The following is an 18,467-nucleotide window of genomic DNA, read 5'->3' as shown; positions in this document are numbered from 1 at the left end:
GATTTTATAGTTCTTTGAATAATATCTCTGCCTCATGACTTCTTGCCTTCCTATTTAATTAAGAAAGGAAATACGTGATTTCCTTTTCATCTAAATATATCAGCAGCAGAATACCTCAACTAAATGGCAGAAATGCAGAGATATTGTTTTCACTGTGAGAGATGTTGGGGGAGAATCTGCCCTTTTATTTTATTTTTATTTTTTTAAAGATTTTATTTATTAATTCAACAGAGATAGAGACAGCCAGTGAGAGAGGGAACACAGCAGGGGGAGTGGGAGAGGAAGAAGCAGGCTCATAGTGGAGGAGCCTGATGTGGGGCTCGATCCCGTAACGCCAGGATCACGCCCTGAGCCGAAGGCAGACGCTTAACCGCTGTGCCACCCAGGCGCCCCAGAATCTGCCCTTTTAAGAACCTGATTAGTTAGGAGTAAACTGTACAGAATGTTCTGTATGCAGTGAACCAAATACAGATAAATATGAGGGTGTTTTGGTTATCATTGTTCTTCATGGAAGATCTCAGTGACTGCTCACCTTACCAAGGGAAAGGAGAATTGTTAAGGTGACTCACTCTTAGGAGAAGGTTCTGGCAGGGCAGCGGTGATTAGAAGCCAGTGAAAGATAACCCCTACTGGAAAAGCTCAGGGAATGCATCAGGATAAGAACAGTGAACACTTAAACCAACAATCTGGGAGGAAGACCTCTTTCTTTCTCTAAAAGTGAAATCTTATCCCCTAAAGGATAAATAAGCATGTGGATGATGTAGAAGCAGGGGATTTTTAAGGGCCTCAGTTGGAGGGGAGCTTTGTATCCCATGCATGCAATTCCCATTTTACTATGTATGCCCTTTTATCTCATTTTCTGTTCACAGTTCTCTTGCTCCCACAGTTAGCCTTTTCCCATATTGTCATGTATTCATATGTTTCCTTGTACTCTAGTCTGTGTTTGTATTTTTAACTTATATAAATAATATCTTGGTAGTAGACGATTTCTGACTCTTTCACTCAGTATCCTATCCTTCTGTTACAGCAGTACAGTGTTCCCCACGAGTATCTACCACATTTTACTTGGCCATTTCCCAATGTTGTCTCCAACGTGCCACTCCTACAAACATCCTCTTCCATGTTCTTGATGGATCGATCTGAGATTTTGTTTGGGACATATACCCGGGATTGAGATTGCTGAGTTTTCTGCATACTTAATTTTTACCAAGTTCTGCTAGGCTGCTCTCCAGAATGACTCTGTGCAGCAAGCATACTGGAGGGTTCAGATTTTCTTTGGCATTATCCAGTCTTCTAATTATTGCCCATCTGTTGGGTGCAAATGGATATCTTCTTGTTTTAATTCACATCTGATCGCTAATGAGTTTGAGCATTTCTTCATATAGTTGTTCGGCATTAGTTTCCCCTCCTTGGACTTGACTATTCGTTATCTTTGTAGGAATTCCCTGTACATTATAGCTGTTAGTCCCTTTCGGTTTGAGACATTGCAGAATCTTCCTCCAATCCATAATCTGTTTATTATTTTTGTTTATGGTAACTTTCATTTCATAGGAATCCTTAGTTTTTATCAATCAAATTCATCTTTTAAAAAAAATATTATAGGTTGGGCTTTTTGAGACTTAGTCTTTCCCTATTCTAGGTAATGAAGATATTCTATCTTTTTCCTTTTTTTATGGGAATATAGTTTTATGGTATATTGTGATATTTAGTGGGCCAAATAACCTCTTTCTACTTTTTCAGAGTTAATTTAGCTTTTTCTGGACTTTTAGTCTTTCACATAAATTATAGAATCTGTCAAATTTCTAATAAAAAATCAGATGTTTTGTTTTGAGTTTAGGAAAAAAACTTTGATCTCTTGTGTAGATGATGATTCCTTTCACAAGATCTCAGAATTTGTATATGTGGGGGTGAGGTTGTTTCATGGTAAATAGTAAAGTGTCTTAAAGACTGGAAACAGTTTCTGTTTCTGGATTGAGAAGTGAATATAGTAGGGACCCCATGGAAAATGCTTAGATTTCTTATGAAAATGGGAGGAGGAATAGAGGCATGCTGCACTTACCTGCAGTGGGTGCAGAATTGCTCTTCCCTGAGAGCAGAGAGAAGGAAAGTAGCGTGAGCCAAGCTGTAAAAGGATTATGAGGTAGAGGGTGGGGTGAATTTTGGAGCTCCCAGTAGAAGACTTCTTTGGAGGTATTAGGTAGAATCTCCTACAGAGGAGGGAGAGGGATTTGGAGCTAAAAGAGAGCAGGCTTGGGACAGCAGATGTGGGCTGTGTTGAGGGTAGCCAAGAAAAGCTGAACCAAGGAGGGGGCTCCACGTTAGGAATTTTCAGGGACTCCAATCAGCATAGTTTTGTGGCTTTCCAGTAGTTCTTAGAAACCTTCTCACATCTTTTTTCCCCTGGTTCTGAAAGTCCACTTTTCACTTCCTTTAAAGCAGGTGTGAAGAAAAGCCTGCAGGATGAGATTGAAGCCATTCTACGGGAGAGGATCATGGTGCTGGATGGAGGGATGGGGACCATGATCCAGAGGCATAAGCTAAGTGAAGAAGACTTCCGAGGTCACGAATTTCAAGATCACGCCAGGCTGCTGAAAGGCAACAATGACATTTTAAGCATAACTCAACCCAGTGTTATTTACCAAATCCATAAGGTACAGTATCCACCATGTCTCCTATTCTTGTTCCATTACTCTTTAAGCCGCTTCATGTACTGAGGGCTCCAGAGGGTGCAGAAGAAAGGTGATTCATTCACAAGGAACGCGTGGGGCACCAGGTAAAGGTCTGGTGCTGCAGTGAGCGTTCAGCATAAGGAGAAAGGTAGCTTTTCTGCCTCCAGGACACTTACACTCCAGTGAAAGACCATAAAAATCTTGGACAAACGGGGGTTTTCACATACACTGTTTTACCTATGTCACCACAACAGCCCCGATAAAGTAAAACCAAAAGGTGGTGGTTATTCTCATTTTGAAGATTTGGAATTTGAGGATCACAGAGGTTCAAGAAGTTTCCTGATGTTAGGGAGGCTTCCTGACCTGAAATCCTACTCTCCTTCCTTCCATTTTTCTGTCTCCAGTGAAAACAGTTAGCCAAGATGAAGAAATCAAGAACAAGTAACTGGGGGCGGTAGACTTTTAAAATTTAGAAGTAAACACAGAATGAAATCGTTTGATAGGTTATCATCAGAATTTCATAGATTTACAACCAGAAGATATATTGAGGTGATTGAATCTGTTTTCCTGGTCTGGATTCAGTTAGAAGGACAAAGCGTATTTACCAGTGGAGTGAGAAAGTTTTATTTTCTGGAGAAGCGTATTGTTATAGGTGTTTCAGGCTCTTCTTAAGGAAGAAAAAAGTCATCTAAACAAATCACTTTGTGATTAAGTGATCCATCGAGAATGGATGGGATCATTCTGTTGTGTGGTCAAGACTTTGTTTTAGGTAAGATGCAGAATGGTGTTCACTTGAAGAAAAGCTAAGAATGCCTTTCCTTTGCTCATAATGGGAATTCTAGGGACTAGAAGATTTAAAATTGGTTCTTGAAAAGGTGTGATTCTGCAGGAAGAATGATAACTTAAGTTTTTCTTCTAGTCCTTGAGAATATGTAGTTAAATCCTAGTATAAAATCCTAGTCTGTTGTAGATTGGGAGTGTCATCATGGGCATGAATTGCTTGATATGGTTACAAATACACTTAAAAAAAAATTCATTTATTAGCGCACAAAGGGGGAGCGGCAGGCAGAGGGAGAGGGAGAAACAGGCTCCCTGCTGAACAGGGAGCCTGACTTGGGGGTGGATTCCAGGACCCTGAGATCATGACCTGAGCCGAAGACAGACACTTAACTGACTGAGCCCCCCAGGTGCCCCTCAAATATACTTCCTGTAATGCAGCTGATGAAATCACATGAACTGTCATGCCCTGTGGCTTTGTCGTTATTGTTCACCTGGATTATCACTACATTATAAGCTCCTGCAGGGCAGGAATTTATGCCTCTTTTTCACTACCGAATCCTTCCTGCCTAGAACATTATCTCCCACATAGGAAGTGCTCAATAAATATTTGTTAGAGGAAAGAATCCTTGCCCTGTGTATTAGGTAGGCATCTAGATGGAACAGTGAGGTTCCCACGATAGGTACATGGAGCGAAAATGGCTGTAAATACAGTAGAGTATACGCGGGTGTCCCATTTCTGGGGGCGCATTTACTAGCTGGAGATATGGAGAGCATGTTGTGTTCATGGGTGAGGAAGGGAAGCAGACCGGGTGTTTTTCACATGTGGCTATTCCTAGTGGAGCTAGTGACCATAGATCAGATCTCCTGATCTTTAATTTTAGTGGAAGGTCCAAGTTACATTTGTAATGGAGGTACCTAACAGTAAGCTGCTTTGGTTGTAATGTAAATGTATGACAGTACATTTGGTTGCCAAGAATCCATTTCAGAGGCATCCATCTTGTATTAAACATGACACAGCTACTCGCTGAACAACTAGATACCAGGCTGCTCCTGCCCATGAGTTCTGCTCTTGGAAACCCTGGATGACCCAGACAACTGACTGGCCCAGTTTTTCCCTTTCCACACCCTGATTCCCACTTTTGTGTTTTAAATTCGGCAATAAAGAGTGAAACTGTGAAACCCTCAGTGCTCCATCTTTGTACCCCTCAAAAAGGCAGAATCCCACATCTGTGCTCACCTTCCCCCCCATTGTGCCCCTTTCCCCTGGAAGCATGGCTCTGGGCATGCCTGTACCCTCCAGGACTTGTGAGTAATACAGCTTTTTCTCCCAGAAGTTCCCTGTGGTTGTTGCTGAGATGCCACAAGGGCTGATGTTGCCACACCTTGGGTTGTGCCCGGGGAACGTTTATGGGAGCTGGCAGCAGGGAGTGCGGGTGAGTGCCATAGCATCACTCTCACGAAGAAGCAGAATTCAAAACCTCTGTTAGCCTCTAGAAATGCTGTCCTCGATGTCCTTCTTTAATCCTGACAGCTTTCTCCGTGAGAAAAGTGAGGATTAGAGAAATTCAGTAGCTTGCCTCAGATCACAGTGTTTTTTAAATTGGCAAGAATAGGATTGGTATCAAGGGACGTCCTGCCTGGAGTCCATGAGCAGGATATTGAGCTGGGAGAAAAGGCATAGAGAGAGGATGAAGAGCTAGAAGAAATGCCTTCTAAACCGTATATTACGGAAATTTTCAAATCTACACAAAATTGGAGAAAACTGAACTTAGATATTTTTTGCCCTAATTGTAAAGACAGTACATGTTTATTGCTTAAAAAAAAAGTAGATAATATAGAACACCATAAAAGAATTAAAACCAGGAGATATCAATACCAAGATATAACTGCTATTCACATATTTTAACTTATATGTTAATCTAGTTTTTATACTGGGATTTTAAGAATTAAATTTTAATTTTATTCATACTGTTTTATAATTGGCATTTTTATCTGTATACCTGAGCATTAAATATTCTGAGACATGGTTTAATAACTTCATACTATATTCTATGTATATATTATACTTAACTAATTTATGTATTCCTAGGCATAAATGTTGTTTCCAGTTTTTCTTGTTCTTTTTTGAAAAATTTAATTTGCTCTTATAAAACAAAACCCATAGTTGAGGATAAATTCACTTTTGACCATTACGTGAAATTTCTATTTTTTCTCCCGAGATAACCACTTACATTAGTTGATGTATGTCTTTCCAGATCCATTTGTTATGCATTTACGTATATATGCACATATGTTTATGTGTATACATACTTATTTGTAGAAAACTCATACTGTTGTGTACATGTATGCTTTAAACTTAATGGTGTCCTATTTTACATATCAATCAATTTTGGTTTCTACTCAACAATACTTCTAGAGATCTTTCCATGTCAGTATATGTAGATACACACAATGTTTTTAGCTGCCACAAAGCATGTTATAAAGTGGGTACGTTCTAGCTTATTTAGTTTTTTCCACTTGGATATTTAGGATATTTGTGACTTACTATAAATATGTATAAATCTCGGTTTTCATTTCCCAGCCGTTCTGTAGACAGTGTTTATCGGTTTGGAAGGGGTTGGGTTTACTCAGTATTGGAAAATCAAGGGAGTCAAGAGATTCCAGAGTGTTCATCAGGTTGAGCTCGAGGAGGTGTCGTCCAAAGAGTGAAATGAGGAAGACAGGTTTGGAACAGGGAGGGCAGGAAGGCGCTGCTGAGGTTCTAGAGGGAGTGCCGTCGTTCTGGCTCAGAGGGACCCAACAGAGAGACTGAGACAATTATGGGCAGAACTGAGCTTTCAGAGATAGGCCCTCGCCAGCAGGGATCAAATTGTGCGGAGGCTGGAGAGTGCTGTCCTGGGCCAGAGCTTGTGTCATCACACAGCCACCCGTGGAGTTGGGTTCTAGTACTTTCCCCGAGGAAACCGAAACTCAGGGTCTAAGGAACTTGAATCCATTCACCCAGTTTCGCTGTGAACGGTGTCCGAATTTGAGCTCTGCGTTGGTTTCTTTACACCACATTCCTGTCTGTGAAGTCCTTCTGTGTTTTTGCATCTCTGGCCTCTCGTGGCGTGCCTGTGCCTAGTGAGTGCTCTCGAGGTGTTTGGTGGCGGTGGCGGCAGTGGTGGCAGCAAGCAGACATGTTTCTTGTGGAAACTCCGAGCACTGACACTGCTCTCTCTTGTTGCAGGATTACTTGCTGGCTGGGGCAGATATCATCGAAACAAACACTTTCAGCAGCACTAACATTGCCCAAGCAGACTATGGCCTCGAACACTTGGTAAGAATGCCGTTCTCGTATCCAAGATGTTCCTGGGCGTTTGCTGCCTTGACAGTTGCTAGTGAGAAAACTGGCAGAAGCTGCCAAGTCAAGCTGATGCCTTGCTGTCTATTGCTTGTGGTCACACTGGGAAGACGCTTTGTATCTCTTCTGCCTCTGAACACAGCAGACCATTCATTTCTAACGGATTCCTTTTATGGGCAGGTAATCAGGTAAAAATGATACTTGTTATGCCGTGGCTGCTGGTAAAGGCTCAGTGTCGGCTGTGTGTGCGCCCTTTTTGCGCACCGGGTGGCAGATTTGGTTCTTTTTTTTAATTGTGGGAAAACACCACGTAACATAAGATTGACCATCTTAGCCATTTTTGAGCGTATGGTTCAGTGGGGTTCAGTATATTCACGTGGCTGTGCAACCATCACCACCATCCATCTCCAGAACTCTTGTCATCTTGTAAAATGGAAACTCTGTCTCCACTGCATTCAGTAGTAACTCCCTGTTCTCCCGTCACCCTCCTGGACCCCGGAAACCACCACTGTACTTTCTTTCTCTATGAATTTGACTCCTCTAGGTACCCACGTAAGTGGAGTCGTACAGTTTTTGTCCTTTGGTGACTCTCAGCTTCATGTTTTCAAAGTTCACTCATGTCGTAGCAACAGTCAGCATTTCCTTTTTAAGGCTGAGTAACGCTCCCCTGTATGTATGTGTGTATATATCTAGGCCCGTATGTATATTATCTGTATAGGACATTAGGGTTATCCATTCATTTGTTTGGGACACGTGGGCTTATTCCACCTTTTGGTCATTGTGAACAGTGCTGCTGTGACCATGGGTGTACGGATAATCTGTTTGCATCTCTGCTTTCATTTCCTTTGATTATATACTCAGAAGTGGTAATTCTGTTGCATTGTTTGAGGAACCACCATACTGTGTTCCCCAGTGGCACCATTTTATATTCCCACCAACAGTGCGCAAGGATTCCGAATTTCTTACAGCTTTATCAACACTTGTTATCTTCTGTTTTGGGGGGCTTTTTTGTTTTATTTTTTGATAGTGGGTGTGGGGTGAAGGTTCTGCTTTCTTTTGAATCAACGTTACGCTCCTTTTTCAAATTTTGTAAAATGTGGATGATGCTGCTGTACCCATGTCTGTGTGGGATTTTCCAGACACATGCCTCTGTTTCCATGCAGCATTGATTTCTCGTGTCTTCTGGGTTATCAAGGGAAGACGATTAGTTTTGTGTGATTTAGGACTGGAGTTGGCAAACTTTTTCTGTAAAGGGCCAGATAAGTAAATATTTTAGGCTTTGTGGGCCATATACGGCAAGTACTCAGCTCTGTTATTACAGAAGAACAGCAATAGATAGTATGTAAGCGAATGAGCTTGATTGTATCCCAATAAAACTTTATTTATAAAACCAGCCCAGGATAGCTTTGCCCGGGGAGGTATAGAGTTTGCCAACCCCTGTTTTAGGATATTCTGGTTTCTTTATTACTAAATAACAAAGATCCACAGTGCATAGGATCCAAGAAGGGCTCATGAAGACCACAAGTCTAGGACCTTCTAACCTGATCTGGGAAAGTTTCAGGAGGCCTATGAACCTCTTTAAATTGTAGGCATTACTTGTACGTGTGTGCATACTTTTTATTTCCTAGTGAGGGGGTTCATGGCCCTTTACCAAATTCTAAAGAGGTTAATAATCTGCAGAAAGTTTGGAACCCCTGAGTGCAGACCACCGTACAGTGAAGGAAGTCAGGTCAGAGAAGTTGCTAAGGGAACTGCCTGGGCGGACACTGAGAGAGTTGGTCCTCGAACCCCCGTCTCCTGTCTCTGAAGCCTGTGCTTTTTCCATTCCTGTGCTTTCTCTTAAATACTTGCAGAGTATTTAACTGCATCAGCTTATTCTTTGACATACCAGATGTCCAAGACATTGCCCTTTTTTTTTTTTTTTTTTAAATCAGCTCATGGCTTAGGGGAAGAAGCTCAGCCCAGAGGAGTTCTCAAGGAGTCTTGGCTCTCCTGTTGCCTTCACGGCTGTGGCAGCTGGGAGGCCTTCTTGGCTAAGATTTCATTCAGACCTCCTATTAATTCACTCGACATTTACTTACCAAATAACACTGGGTTTTATAAGGTCACGAATCCCTGATTTACTAGGTGAGGGGAAGAAGTGCCAGCTCACGTTTGCGTTGATTTGTAGGCCTACCAGATGAACAAATGCTCCGCGGGACTGGCCAGAAAGGCAGCCGAGGAGGTGTCCCTCCAGACAGGTAAGGGCCGTCTGCGACGGTGATTCCTTTGAGATTTGCAATTATCATGTGCTGTCTTCACTGCGCTTTTTTCCTTCCGTGACAAGTGGCCCACTGGTAACACTGCAGACGCTGTTTCGTACTTGTGGGTAGGTGACTTCTTTGCAGTTTGATAATCAAGCCCTCCAGGGTCTCTGTGAATTGATTCTGTCCCTGTGGGCCTTGGGCTCAGGGTTTACTCTCTGTTTACTGTGGGTTCTAGCTTCACTTTGTAGCTGTAGCTACTTTGTATATTTATAGTTACAGCTTCTGATTTTTATAGTTAAGGTGATCTTTTCTCCTTTTGGAAGCACTTTATGAGGTAATTCAGGTGACAGCTGCCTGTTCTGGTTATTTCGATTAACATTAAGATACTTGATCTTATCGGGTATCTTTAAAGCTACCCTCATCCTTGTGATTGTCTTATGTAGGTTAAGAGCTGTTTTCTTAGGAGCATATTCCGCGTCCTATCCCTGATGTCCTTGAAGGCTCTGTGCAGCACACACAGGAGTGTGGCATGAGATCCAGCCTTGCTGGGACGTGAAAAGCGGCCTCTTGAAATAACTAACCTCCTGGCTGGCTGCCATAACATGACTTGGGTGCCAGCTGGTGGGGAGGCTCTGAAGGAGGGAAAGGAATGGAAGAAATCTATGGAGCCCCTTAAGATTTGAAAATGTGAAATTATTGCCAACGGGAGAAAATATAAAGGAAGATTGCTAGGAAGTGAGAGCATACTGATGAAGACGGAAGCAATTTATGGGAACTCTGCTTCTGGGAGATAGTGTTTAAATCCATGGACGTGCATACGCTGTTACTCCAACTGAGTCACAGGTCAGAGAATATGAAACCAGCGAAAGCAGGGAAAGATAGGATATTTTTCTTTTTACTTCTTTTTTTTTTTTTTTTTACTTACCCATCACCAGCCTATCCCATCCCCCCCCTCTGAAGCCCTCAGTTTGTTTCTCAGAGTCCATAGTCTCTCATGCTTCATTCCCCCTTCTGCTTCTCCCCCATTTCTTCTTCCCTTTCTTTTCCTACCGGTCTTCCTACTTCTTATGTTCCATAAATGAGTGAGACCATATGATAATTGTGTTTCTCTGCTTGACTTATTTCACTTAGCAGTATCTCCTCCAGTGCCGTCCATGTTGCAGCAAATGTTGAGAACTTGTTCTTTCTGATAGCTGAGTAATATTCCATTGTATATATGGACCACAGCTTCTTAATCCAGTCATCTGTTGAAGGGCATCTTGGTTCCTTCCATGATTTAGCTATTGTGGACAATGCTACTATGAACATTGGGGTGCATATGGCCCTTCTCTTCACTACGTCTGTATCTTTGGGGTAAATGCCCAGTATTGCAATGGCTGGGTCATAGGGTAGCTCAATTTTTAACTTTTTAAGGGACCTCCACACTGTTTTCCAGAGTGGCTGTACCAACTTGCATTCCCACCAACAATGTAGGAGGGATCCCCTTTCTCCACATCCTCTCCAGCAATTCGTTTCTTGCCTTGTCAATTTTAAGGCATGAACTTTTAACTGCTTACTTGCATGTACTCTTCACCTGTAACTATAAACTTGCAGGGCTTTGAAATCCTCCCCTATGTAAGGCTCTCCAAATTATCTCAAGTCCCTCATCAGGCAAGCCTAAAATTCAGTTAGAGGAGGCTAACATGTCCAAAATAAGGAAGAAGGAAATCTCACAATCCAAAAACCAAAGGTGAAAGCAAAGCTAGCCAGACAAAAGGGACCTATACCAAGGGAGGAAAGCGTGGGCGGAGAGTGGCTGTGTGAAGCAGGGCCTCCCAACTTGATTCCAAAGCTCCAAACAGGCCCTGGTGCTCAGGAGGCCAACTCCAACGTCCTGGAGAGGCATTTCCCACAACAGACTCCTACAGCCAAACATTCTCACCACACTTAGGAAGGAACCCACCATTGAGCTGGCAACTGATTGCAACACTCTCCCTTCACTACTCTCTGGGGAATCAGAGTAGGCATTACACCCACCCACGTGTCAAGCTATTTTATACAAGCAGCAATTATATCATGCTTCAAAGAAGGTATGTAATATGAGACGGCCATAGAGTAACAAATGTGTCTGGTTTAAAAAGTGATATTGCTAACGAGTTTACACCCCATATCCTGGGAGTCAGAGAAAGCTTTATAAAGTTAGTCAGACACTGACGTGGCAAACTCAGGGAGAGGAAGGCACGGCTTTGGCACCAGCTGTGTACAAGGGGAGACCAGAAGATGGGTAAGATCTTCTGCCTGGGTCCTGTCCCAGACTAAGGGGTTCTGGTTCTCTAGGCCTCTCATAACGCAGAGAAGCAGTCTACGGGAAAAGAATGAATGGACTTTGGGGTTGCCATTCACCCAAATGGGCTAACTGCATTTAGCCCTGTTTACAGAGTCATGCTCCACTGGCCTAACAGTAGAGGCCTTGCTTGTCTTCCAACAATTTCAACAGAAAACGAGCGTCTTCCTGTATTCACAGATACTCAGAATTGCTAAATTTGTACCAGTCACAATTACTGACGAATGAAGATTATTATTGTTCTAATAATCTTTAGGCTGCTTTCTCCTGGAGTTGAGTCTGCACTGAGTAGGATATTTTTAGTCTTCAAACTATCCAGCTTGCTTCCCTTTCAGACAGCAGAGACCCAACCTAGGCTACAATACCAAGGAATGTCAGCAAATTAAATCAAGTAAGCTATGGGCAAATCCACACGTCAACATGGATTGCAGGGCAAAGGAACCATACACGCTCCATTACTCAGTCCTTTTTGGGGCAAGCCCCTGTATTCTGGTCACACTGAAGCAGGGTGACCACACATCTTGATTTGCCCAGGACAGGGCTCCTTTTTATTTCCAAAAGCACTTTGATTTCAATGATCTCTTACAGATCACTTTACCTAAAAGCCAATTTAAGCCAGTGAAAGAGGTAAATTAAATTTTTGACTAACCCTCAGGCACCTCATCCAAAGGGCTTCTTTTTATGTTTCCACTTGTGCTCATGATTTCTTCTCCTTTAATTATCTACGTGATTTTGCCCTCTCTATCACCGGTACAAATCCTTTTCTTCTATGACTCAGTTTATACCTTTTTGTTGTCCGATTGCTGTTGCAAGGACTTCTAGTACTATGTTGAATAATAGTGGCGAGAATGGGCATCCTTGTCATGTTCCTGATCTTAAGGGAAACGCTTCCAGCTTTTCCCCGTTGAGAATAATATTTGCAGTAGGCTTTTCATAGATGCCTTTTATGATCTTGAGAAATGTACCGTCTATTCCTACACTCTGAAGGGTTTTAATCAGAAACGATGCTGTATTTTGTCAAATGCTTTTTCTGCATCTATTGAGAGAATCGTATGACTTCTGAATTTTTGTTTCTGGATAAAATCTATGACACTGATAGATTTGTGAATGTTGAACCACCCTTGCATCCCAGGGATGAATCCCACTTGGTCGTGATGGATAATCCTTTTAATGTACAGTTGGATTCTATTAGCCAGGATCTTGTTGAGGATTTTGGCGTCCATATTCATTAGGGAAATCGGTTTATAATTCTCCTTTTTGTTGGGGTCTTTGCCTGGTTTGGGGATCAAGGTAATATTGGCCTCATAGAATGAGTTTGGTAGCTTTCCTTCTGTTTCTATTTTTTGAAATAGCTTTAGGAGAATAGGTATTATTTCTTCTTTGAATGTTTGGTAGAATTCCCCAGGAAAACCATCCGGGCCTGGAGTCTTATTTTTTGGAAGATTGTTTATCACTGACTCAATTTCTTCATAATTAATTGGCCTGTTTAAAAAATCAATTTCTTCCTGTTTCAGTGTTGGTAGTTTATGGGTTTCCAGGAAGGCCTCCATCTCTTCCAGATTGCTTAATTTATTGGCATAAAAGCTGTTGTGATAAAGTTTCTAATAATCCTTCCAATTTCATTGGTGTTGGTTGTGACCTCTCCTTTTTCATTCATAATTTTATTAATTTGGGTCCTTTCTCTATTCTTTTGGATAAGCCTTGCCAGAGGTCTGTCAATTTTATTAATTCTCTCAAAGAACCAGTTTCTAGTTCTGTTGATCTGCTCTACTGTACTCCTGGTTTCTAATTTGTTGATTTCTGCTCTAATCTTGGTCAGCTGCTTTCTCGTGTGTGGATTAGGCCTGTCCCTCTGTTGCTGTTCCAGGTTCTTGAGGTGAGAATATAAAAACTGCATTTTAGATTTTCTATTCTTTTGAGTGAGCGATGGCTATGTATTTCCCCTTAGACTCCGTTTGTAGTATCCCATGCTTTTGGACCGTGTTTTCATTCTCGTTGGTCTCCATAAATTAATTTGATTTTTGATTTCCTGTTTTATCGAATCATTCCTGAGCAGGATGGTTCTTGTCTCCAAGTGTTTGAGTTTTCCAAATTTTCCTTGTGGTTGAGTTCCATTTTCAGGCGTCGTGGTCTGAGAATATGCAGGGAATAATTTCAGTCTTTTGGTATCAGTTGAGACCTGTTTTGTGTCCCAGAAGATGGTCTATTCTTGAGAATGTTCCATGGGCATTAGAATAGAATGAGTATTCTTTGGTTCTGGGGTATAGTGTTCTATATATATCTATGAGGACTTCGCAAGGTTGGCATTCAAAGCCTTTGTTCCTTTACTGAGTTTTTGCAAGGGTGTTCTGTCTATTGCGAGAGTGGAGTGTTGAGTCCCCTTACTATAATGTATTTTTATCTATATGTCTGTTTATTCTGGTTAAGAGTTGGCTTGTTTGTCTTGCTGCTCCCGTTGGGGGCATAGATATTATAATTGTCATCTCCACTTGTTGGATACATCCTTTAAGAATAATATAGTGCCCCTTCTGTGTTCTCTAACTATAGTCTTTAGTTTAAAATCCAGTCTGTCTGATTGAGAATTGCTACCCCAGCTTTCTTTTGAGGTCCATTGGCATGAAAGATGGTATTCCATCCCTTTACTTTCAGTCTGAATGTATCTTTTAGGTTCAAAATGAGTCTCTTATAGACAGCAAATGGATGGATCATGTCTTTTTATCCAATATGCAACCCTGTGGCATTTATGGGAGCATTCAGGCCATTTACGTTGAGACTGAGTATTGAGAGAGATGATTTTATTTTTATTTTTTTTTAAAGATTTTTTTTTTTAAAGATTTTATTTATTTATTAGACAGAGATAGAGACAGCCAGTGAGAGAGGGAACACAAGCAGGGGGAGTGGGAGAGGAAGGAGCAGGCTCATAGCGGAGGCCTGATGTGGGCTGCGATCCCAGAACGCCGGGATCACACCTGAGCCGAAGGCAGGCGCTTACCGCTGTGCCACCCAGGTGCCCGAGATATGATTTTAATGATGCCATGTTGCCAGTAAAGTCTTTGTTTCTACAATTGTGACTGTCCATTCTGTATCTCTGGGAGCCTTTTACTATAGATCCCCCTTAATATCTCCTGTAGGGCTGGTTTCATAGTTCGAAATTTGTCAATGACTGGCGATTCTGAAGGTCTTTATCTCTCCATCAATTCTGAATGACAGCCTTGCTGGATAAAGGATCCTTGGCTGCATGTTTTTCTCTGAAAGAGCTTTAAAATGCCCCCAACATTTTACTCTCATTCCAGGTCTGTGTAGACAGGTCTGATGTAATCCTGATACTTTTGCTTGGTACGTGAAATTTCTTTGTCCTGGCCGCTCAATACTGTATCCTTGGATCTAATATTTCTTAGAAATGCACTATGGCGTGACGTGGCGTAGGTTTGTCGTTGTTGGAGCTTGGGAGGGTCCTCTGCCCTTTGGGCACGAATGCTTGTTTCCTTTGCTAGATTAGGTAAAGTCTTTTAGGCTACAAATTGTTCAAATATTTTTCTAGACCTCTGTTTTTCTCCACCCTCGAGGATACCGATGATTCTGACTGGATCGGTTTCATTGAGTTATAATCTCCCGTAACCTACATTCCTGAGCGTGATTTTTTGAGTCAGATTCTATTTTAGCTTTCTCTTCTACTAACCCATCCTCCAATTTGCTACGTTCTTCTGCCTCATTCACCCTGGGTGTCAGAGCCTCTAGTTTTGCCTGCATTTGGCTCATAGAATTTTCAATTTCCCAGATTCGCTCTCATTTCTTCTTAGTGATTCTATATTTTCATTAACATTTTTCGTTAGTACTTTTTCAAGTCTACACATCATCTTGACCATTGTTACTCTGAATTCCATTTCTGATAATTTGGTTATATCCATAGCCATTAGTTAGTTCTGTGGCAGAGGCCACAGACTCATTGTCTTTCTTTGCTGGAGGGATTTCTCCTTCTCGTCATTCTGATGAGGAGAGGCGTTGGGGGTGTCCAGAGCTCAAATTGTTGTCCGTCACCCAGGCCGTGCGCCCGCTTTCTGTTTTATAGGGATCTTAGGGATGTGGGCTTCTTGATTTTCAGCCTGCCTCCGGGTGGGGAGGAGCTTTTCCAAACGCCGCGATACTCAGGCAACCTATTTAGGTAGAGGGTCCTGTGCCCCCGTAGGGATGGGAATGGGCACACTGTGAGCCCGTATTTCCAGGCTTTTTGTTCTCTGGCGGCTTTCCTGGCGGTTTGCTGTGGCCTCTTCTGAGAGTCAGGCAGCAGTGGCGAATCTCAGCCTCCTTGTCTCAGAACAAGACGATCAGGGACCGTTCCTCCACTGATATTCTTTTTTTTTTTAAAGATTTTATTTTATTTGTCCGACGGAGATAGAGACAGCCAGCGAGAGGGAACACAAGAAGCAGGGGAGGGGAGAGGAAGAAGCAGGCTCATAGCAGAGGAGCCTGATGTGACTCGATCCCATAACGCCGGGATCACGCCTGAGTCCGAAGGCAGACGCTTAACCGCTGTGCCCCTGGGGCCCCTCACTGATATTCTGACCACTTTAACTCTGTTTCTGTTGGTGCTGCTCAACCCGTAGCTCCCGGGATGTGCGCCCCACACCCAGCATCCCAGCCTCTCACTTCCAGGGCCGAGGCATTCCTGTCCTTTGTGCTTTACACACCGCCAGCCACCAGCCCCTCGCGCGTCCCGGGAGCTCCTGGTCTCAGTCTGGTTCCAGTGAGCACACTGGAGCTCCGTGAGAAGTCTGGTGGCACGTGGCCTCCGCTCACGGTCCCAGGCTGTTCTCTGCAACCGCTCAGCAGTCCTCCCGGCTCCCGTGCAGGTGGCTACTGCTTCCCGGGCGCCTCGACGCAGTGGCTCCAAAGGATATTTTCTTATACACACTTTATTGTTTAGCTTTGGGGAAGGTGACTGTTCAAAGGCTGGGTTAGGAACCTGCATTGGTAGTCTTCTCCAGTTAAATTGTAATACGCGTAACCTGGTTACTGAGTGGTTACCATCAGCAGGAGGTAATGAGCCGTTACTGCGAGCTTTGGTTATGACATGTAGATGAACCTAACTCTTTGAGGCTCTTTTAGAAGCACCTGACTCTAGCCTGGAGGAAGGTTACTAAAGAATTTTTAAAAGAATGCTTACAGTAAGATTTGATCCTGTTTCATACTTTAATTTTAGGCTTTATAATTGTTAATCTTGATTTAATAGTTTCTCCCCAGTGAAGGGCCACAGACGATACTGGAGAGCATTTTTCAAGTTGAATGCTATTGTGAGACTTTGTAGAATCTTTAAGTTCAAGAACTTTCAAGATTCCTTAAGAATAAGGGGAGATAGGGTGGGGGAGTGGGCTAGCCTGGTGATAGAGTAGTAAGGAGGGCACGTGCTGCAATGAATGCTGGGTTTACGCAACGATGAATCACAGAACACTACATCAAAACTGATGATGTACTGTATGGTGACTAACATAACGTAATAAAAAAATAAAATATTTTATAGGAGAGATTAGTCTGCTACCAGAATTTCTTTTAATGGTGGTACCCCTGAGAAATTCTGTTATATCTCTTGAATTTAATGGTCATACAAAAGCTAGCCCTGACTTTCCTGGGGGCCAGTAAATTGGGAAATATGATGGGTTGAGCTTTTGCTGCCTAGTAGGAGGAAATATACCCATTAATAAAATTTAACAATAAAACAAAACAAAAACAAACAGAAAAAAGAGTAAGGGGAGAGAATTTATCCAAACATGGGTGTGGAGATAGAAAAGGGTTAGTTACTAAAAATGCTTTGAGGCCAGATAGGAAAAAGATTTGGAGTTTTTGCATGGGCTTGGCAATCATCTGTACAAATCCCTGTATTTCATAGTTTTTGCAGTGGGGGTCGGGATAGCTCCCATCCTCAGATACACATTTGCAGTCAGGTCTGTGCACTGAGGGCATGGTGTGATAGAGACTATAAAGAGTCTCTTGTGGTTCAGGAGAGGTCAAGTTTTATTGTCAATGAATTAAGAAAAATAATTTGTGCCTTTTGTATTTCTGAGTTGTGGATAAGGATTATAGACCTGTGTTCCAGGGAAAATCTTATAGCCTGTTGAGTCATAACCAAAAGGTCAAGCTATTTAGAAATTTTTACACTTGTTTTTTTTTTTTCCCAAAGGAATTAGAGGTTTGTGGCAGGAGCTCTGGGTCCAACTAATAAGACACTGTCAGTGTCTCCGTCGGTGGAGAAACCAGATTACAGGAACATTAGATGAGTATCATAAAATAATCTTTGACCTCCTGCAAGTATATCTGTGTTTCAGTGATCTCAAAATTCATGTAAATGGGATCCAGTAACAGGCTCTGCCTCAGGTTTATTGTAGGCTTAATGGACATAAAGGGCTTACAACAATCCCTAGAATGTAGTAAACATCTAAATAAAAAGTCAGATTTTATTATTAGTAGTACTATTATTATTATTATTTTGAGTTTGCTTTCAATTGTACATGGTATTGTGATCATGCTTCTTTATCAGCTGAGGAAATAAAACTAATCAAGAGAAAACTTAAACTGAGAAGTTGAGCAACATTGGACACCAGGCCTTGGTCTATTATAGAGCTAGCCCACCAGGCCCCATTTTATGTCAGAAAGCACTCCAAACTATATAAACATAACTAGCATTGTTGACATGTATAAACTAGCATACATAAACATACTTACATTGAGATATTATGAAAAGTCTAGACATCTAGGTCAATTTCTTAAGCACAAGACAATGGAAATACAAAAAGAATTAAACTTAGCTAAATAGTACTGGTACTTTGTATGGTGGTGAAGAAATTTGTTCAGATGACAAGTTCAGGCAAGTATGGTTTTGTAGGTTTTTGTTCTAGGACTTTTCTATGTGGTGATATCATAGTTCTTCACCAGTGGTTGCTCATACCGGCTTATGGTGTCGATGCCCTCTCTGGCTAGGTATGACCACGAGGGCTAAGTTTTCCTTTCTCTTTTGCTGTATACATCAAGCATAAAGGTACTACTGGGGTTTTTCTATTGCATATCAAGCTTTTTCTTTTTATTGGGAGGTGAATGGGGGAGAGGATGACCTC

General features: G+C 42.1%; 1 protein-coding gene across 2 annotated transcripts in view; it reads left to right on the top strand.

Moving 5' to 3' along the window:
• MTR (5-methyltetrahydrofolate-homocysteine methyltransferase) overlaps positions 1-18,467 on the top strand; it is a 118,630-nt gene that overhangs the window by 1,419 nt on the left and 98,744 nt on the right. For both annotated transcript variants that reach the window (XM_040623799.1, XM_040623800.1), the window contains exons 2-4: positions 2,437-2,651; positions 6,679-6,768; positions 8,963-9,032. In XM_040623799.1, the coding sequence (XP_040479733.1) occupies positions 2,437-2,651; positions 6,679-6,768; positions 8,963-9,032 (375 nt within the window). The remainder of the gene's footprint in view (positions 1-2,436; positions 2,652-6,678; positions 6,769-8,962; positions 9,033-18,467) is intronic.

This window comes from Ursus maritimus, unplaced genomic scaffold (assembly GCF_017311325.1).
Source record: "Ursus maritimus isolate PB19 unplaced genomic scaffold, ASM1731132v1 scaffold_7, whole genome shotgun sequence".
NCBI classification, from domain to species: domain Eukaryota; kingdom Metazoa; phylum Chordata; class Mammalia; order Carnivora; family Ursidae; genus Ursus; species Ursus maritimus.
Note: the sequence above shows the minus strand (reverse complement) of the source record. Positions and strands in the feature narration are given on the sequence as shown.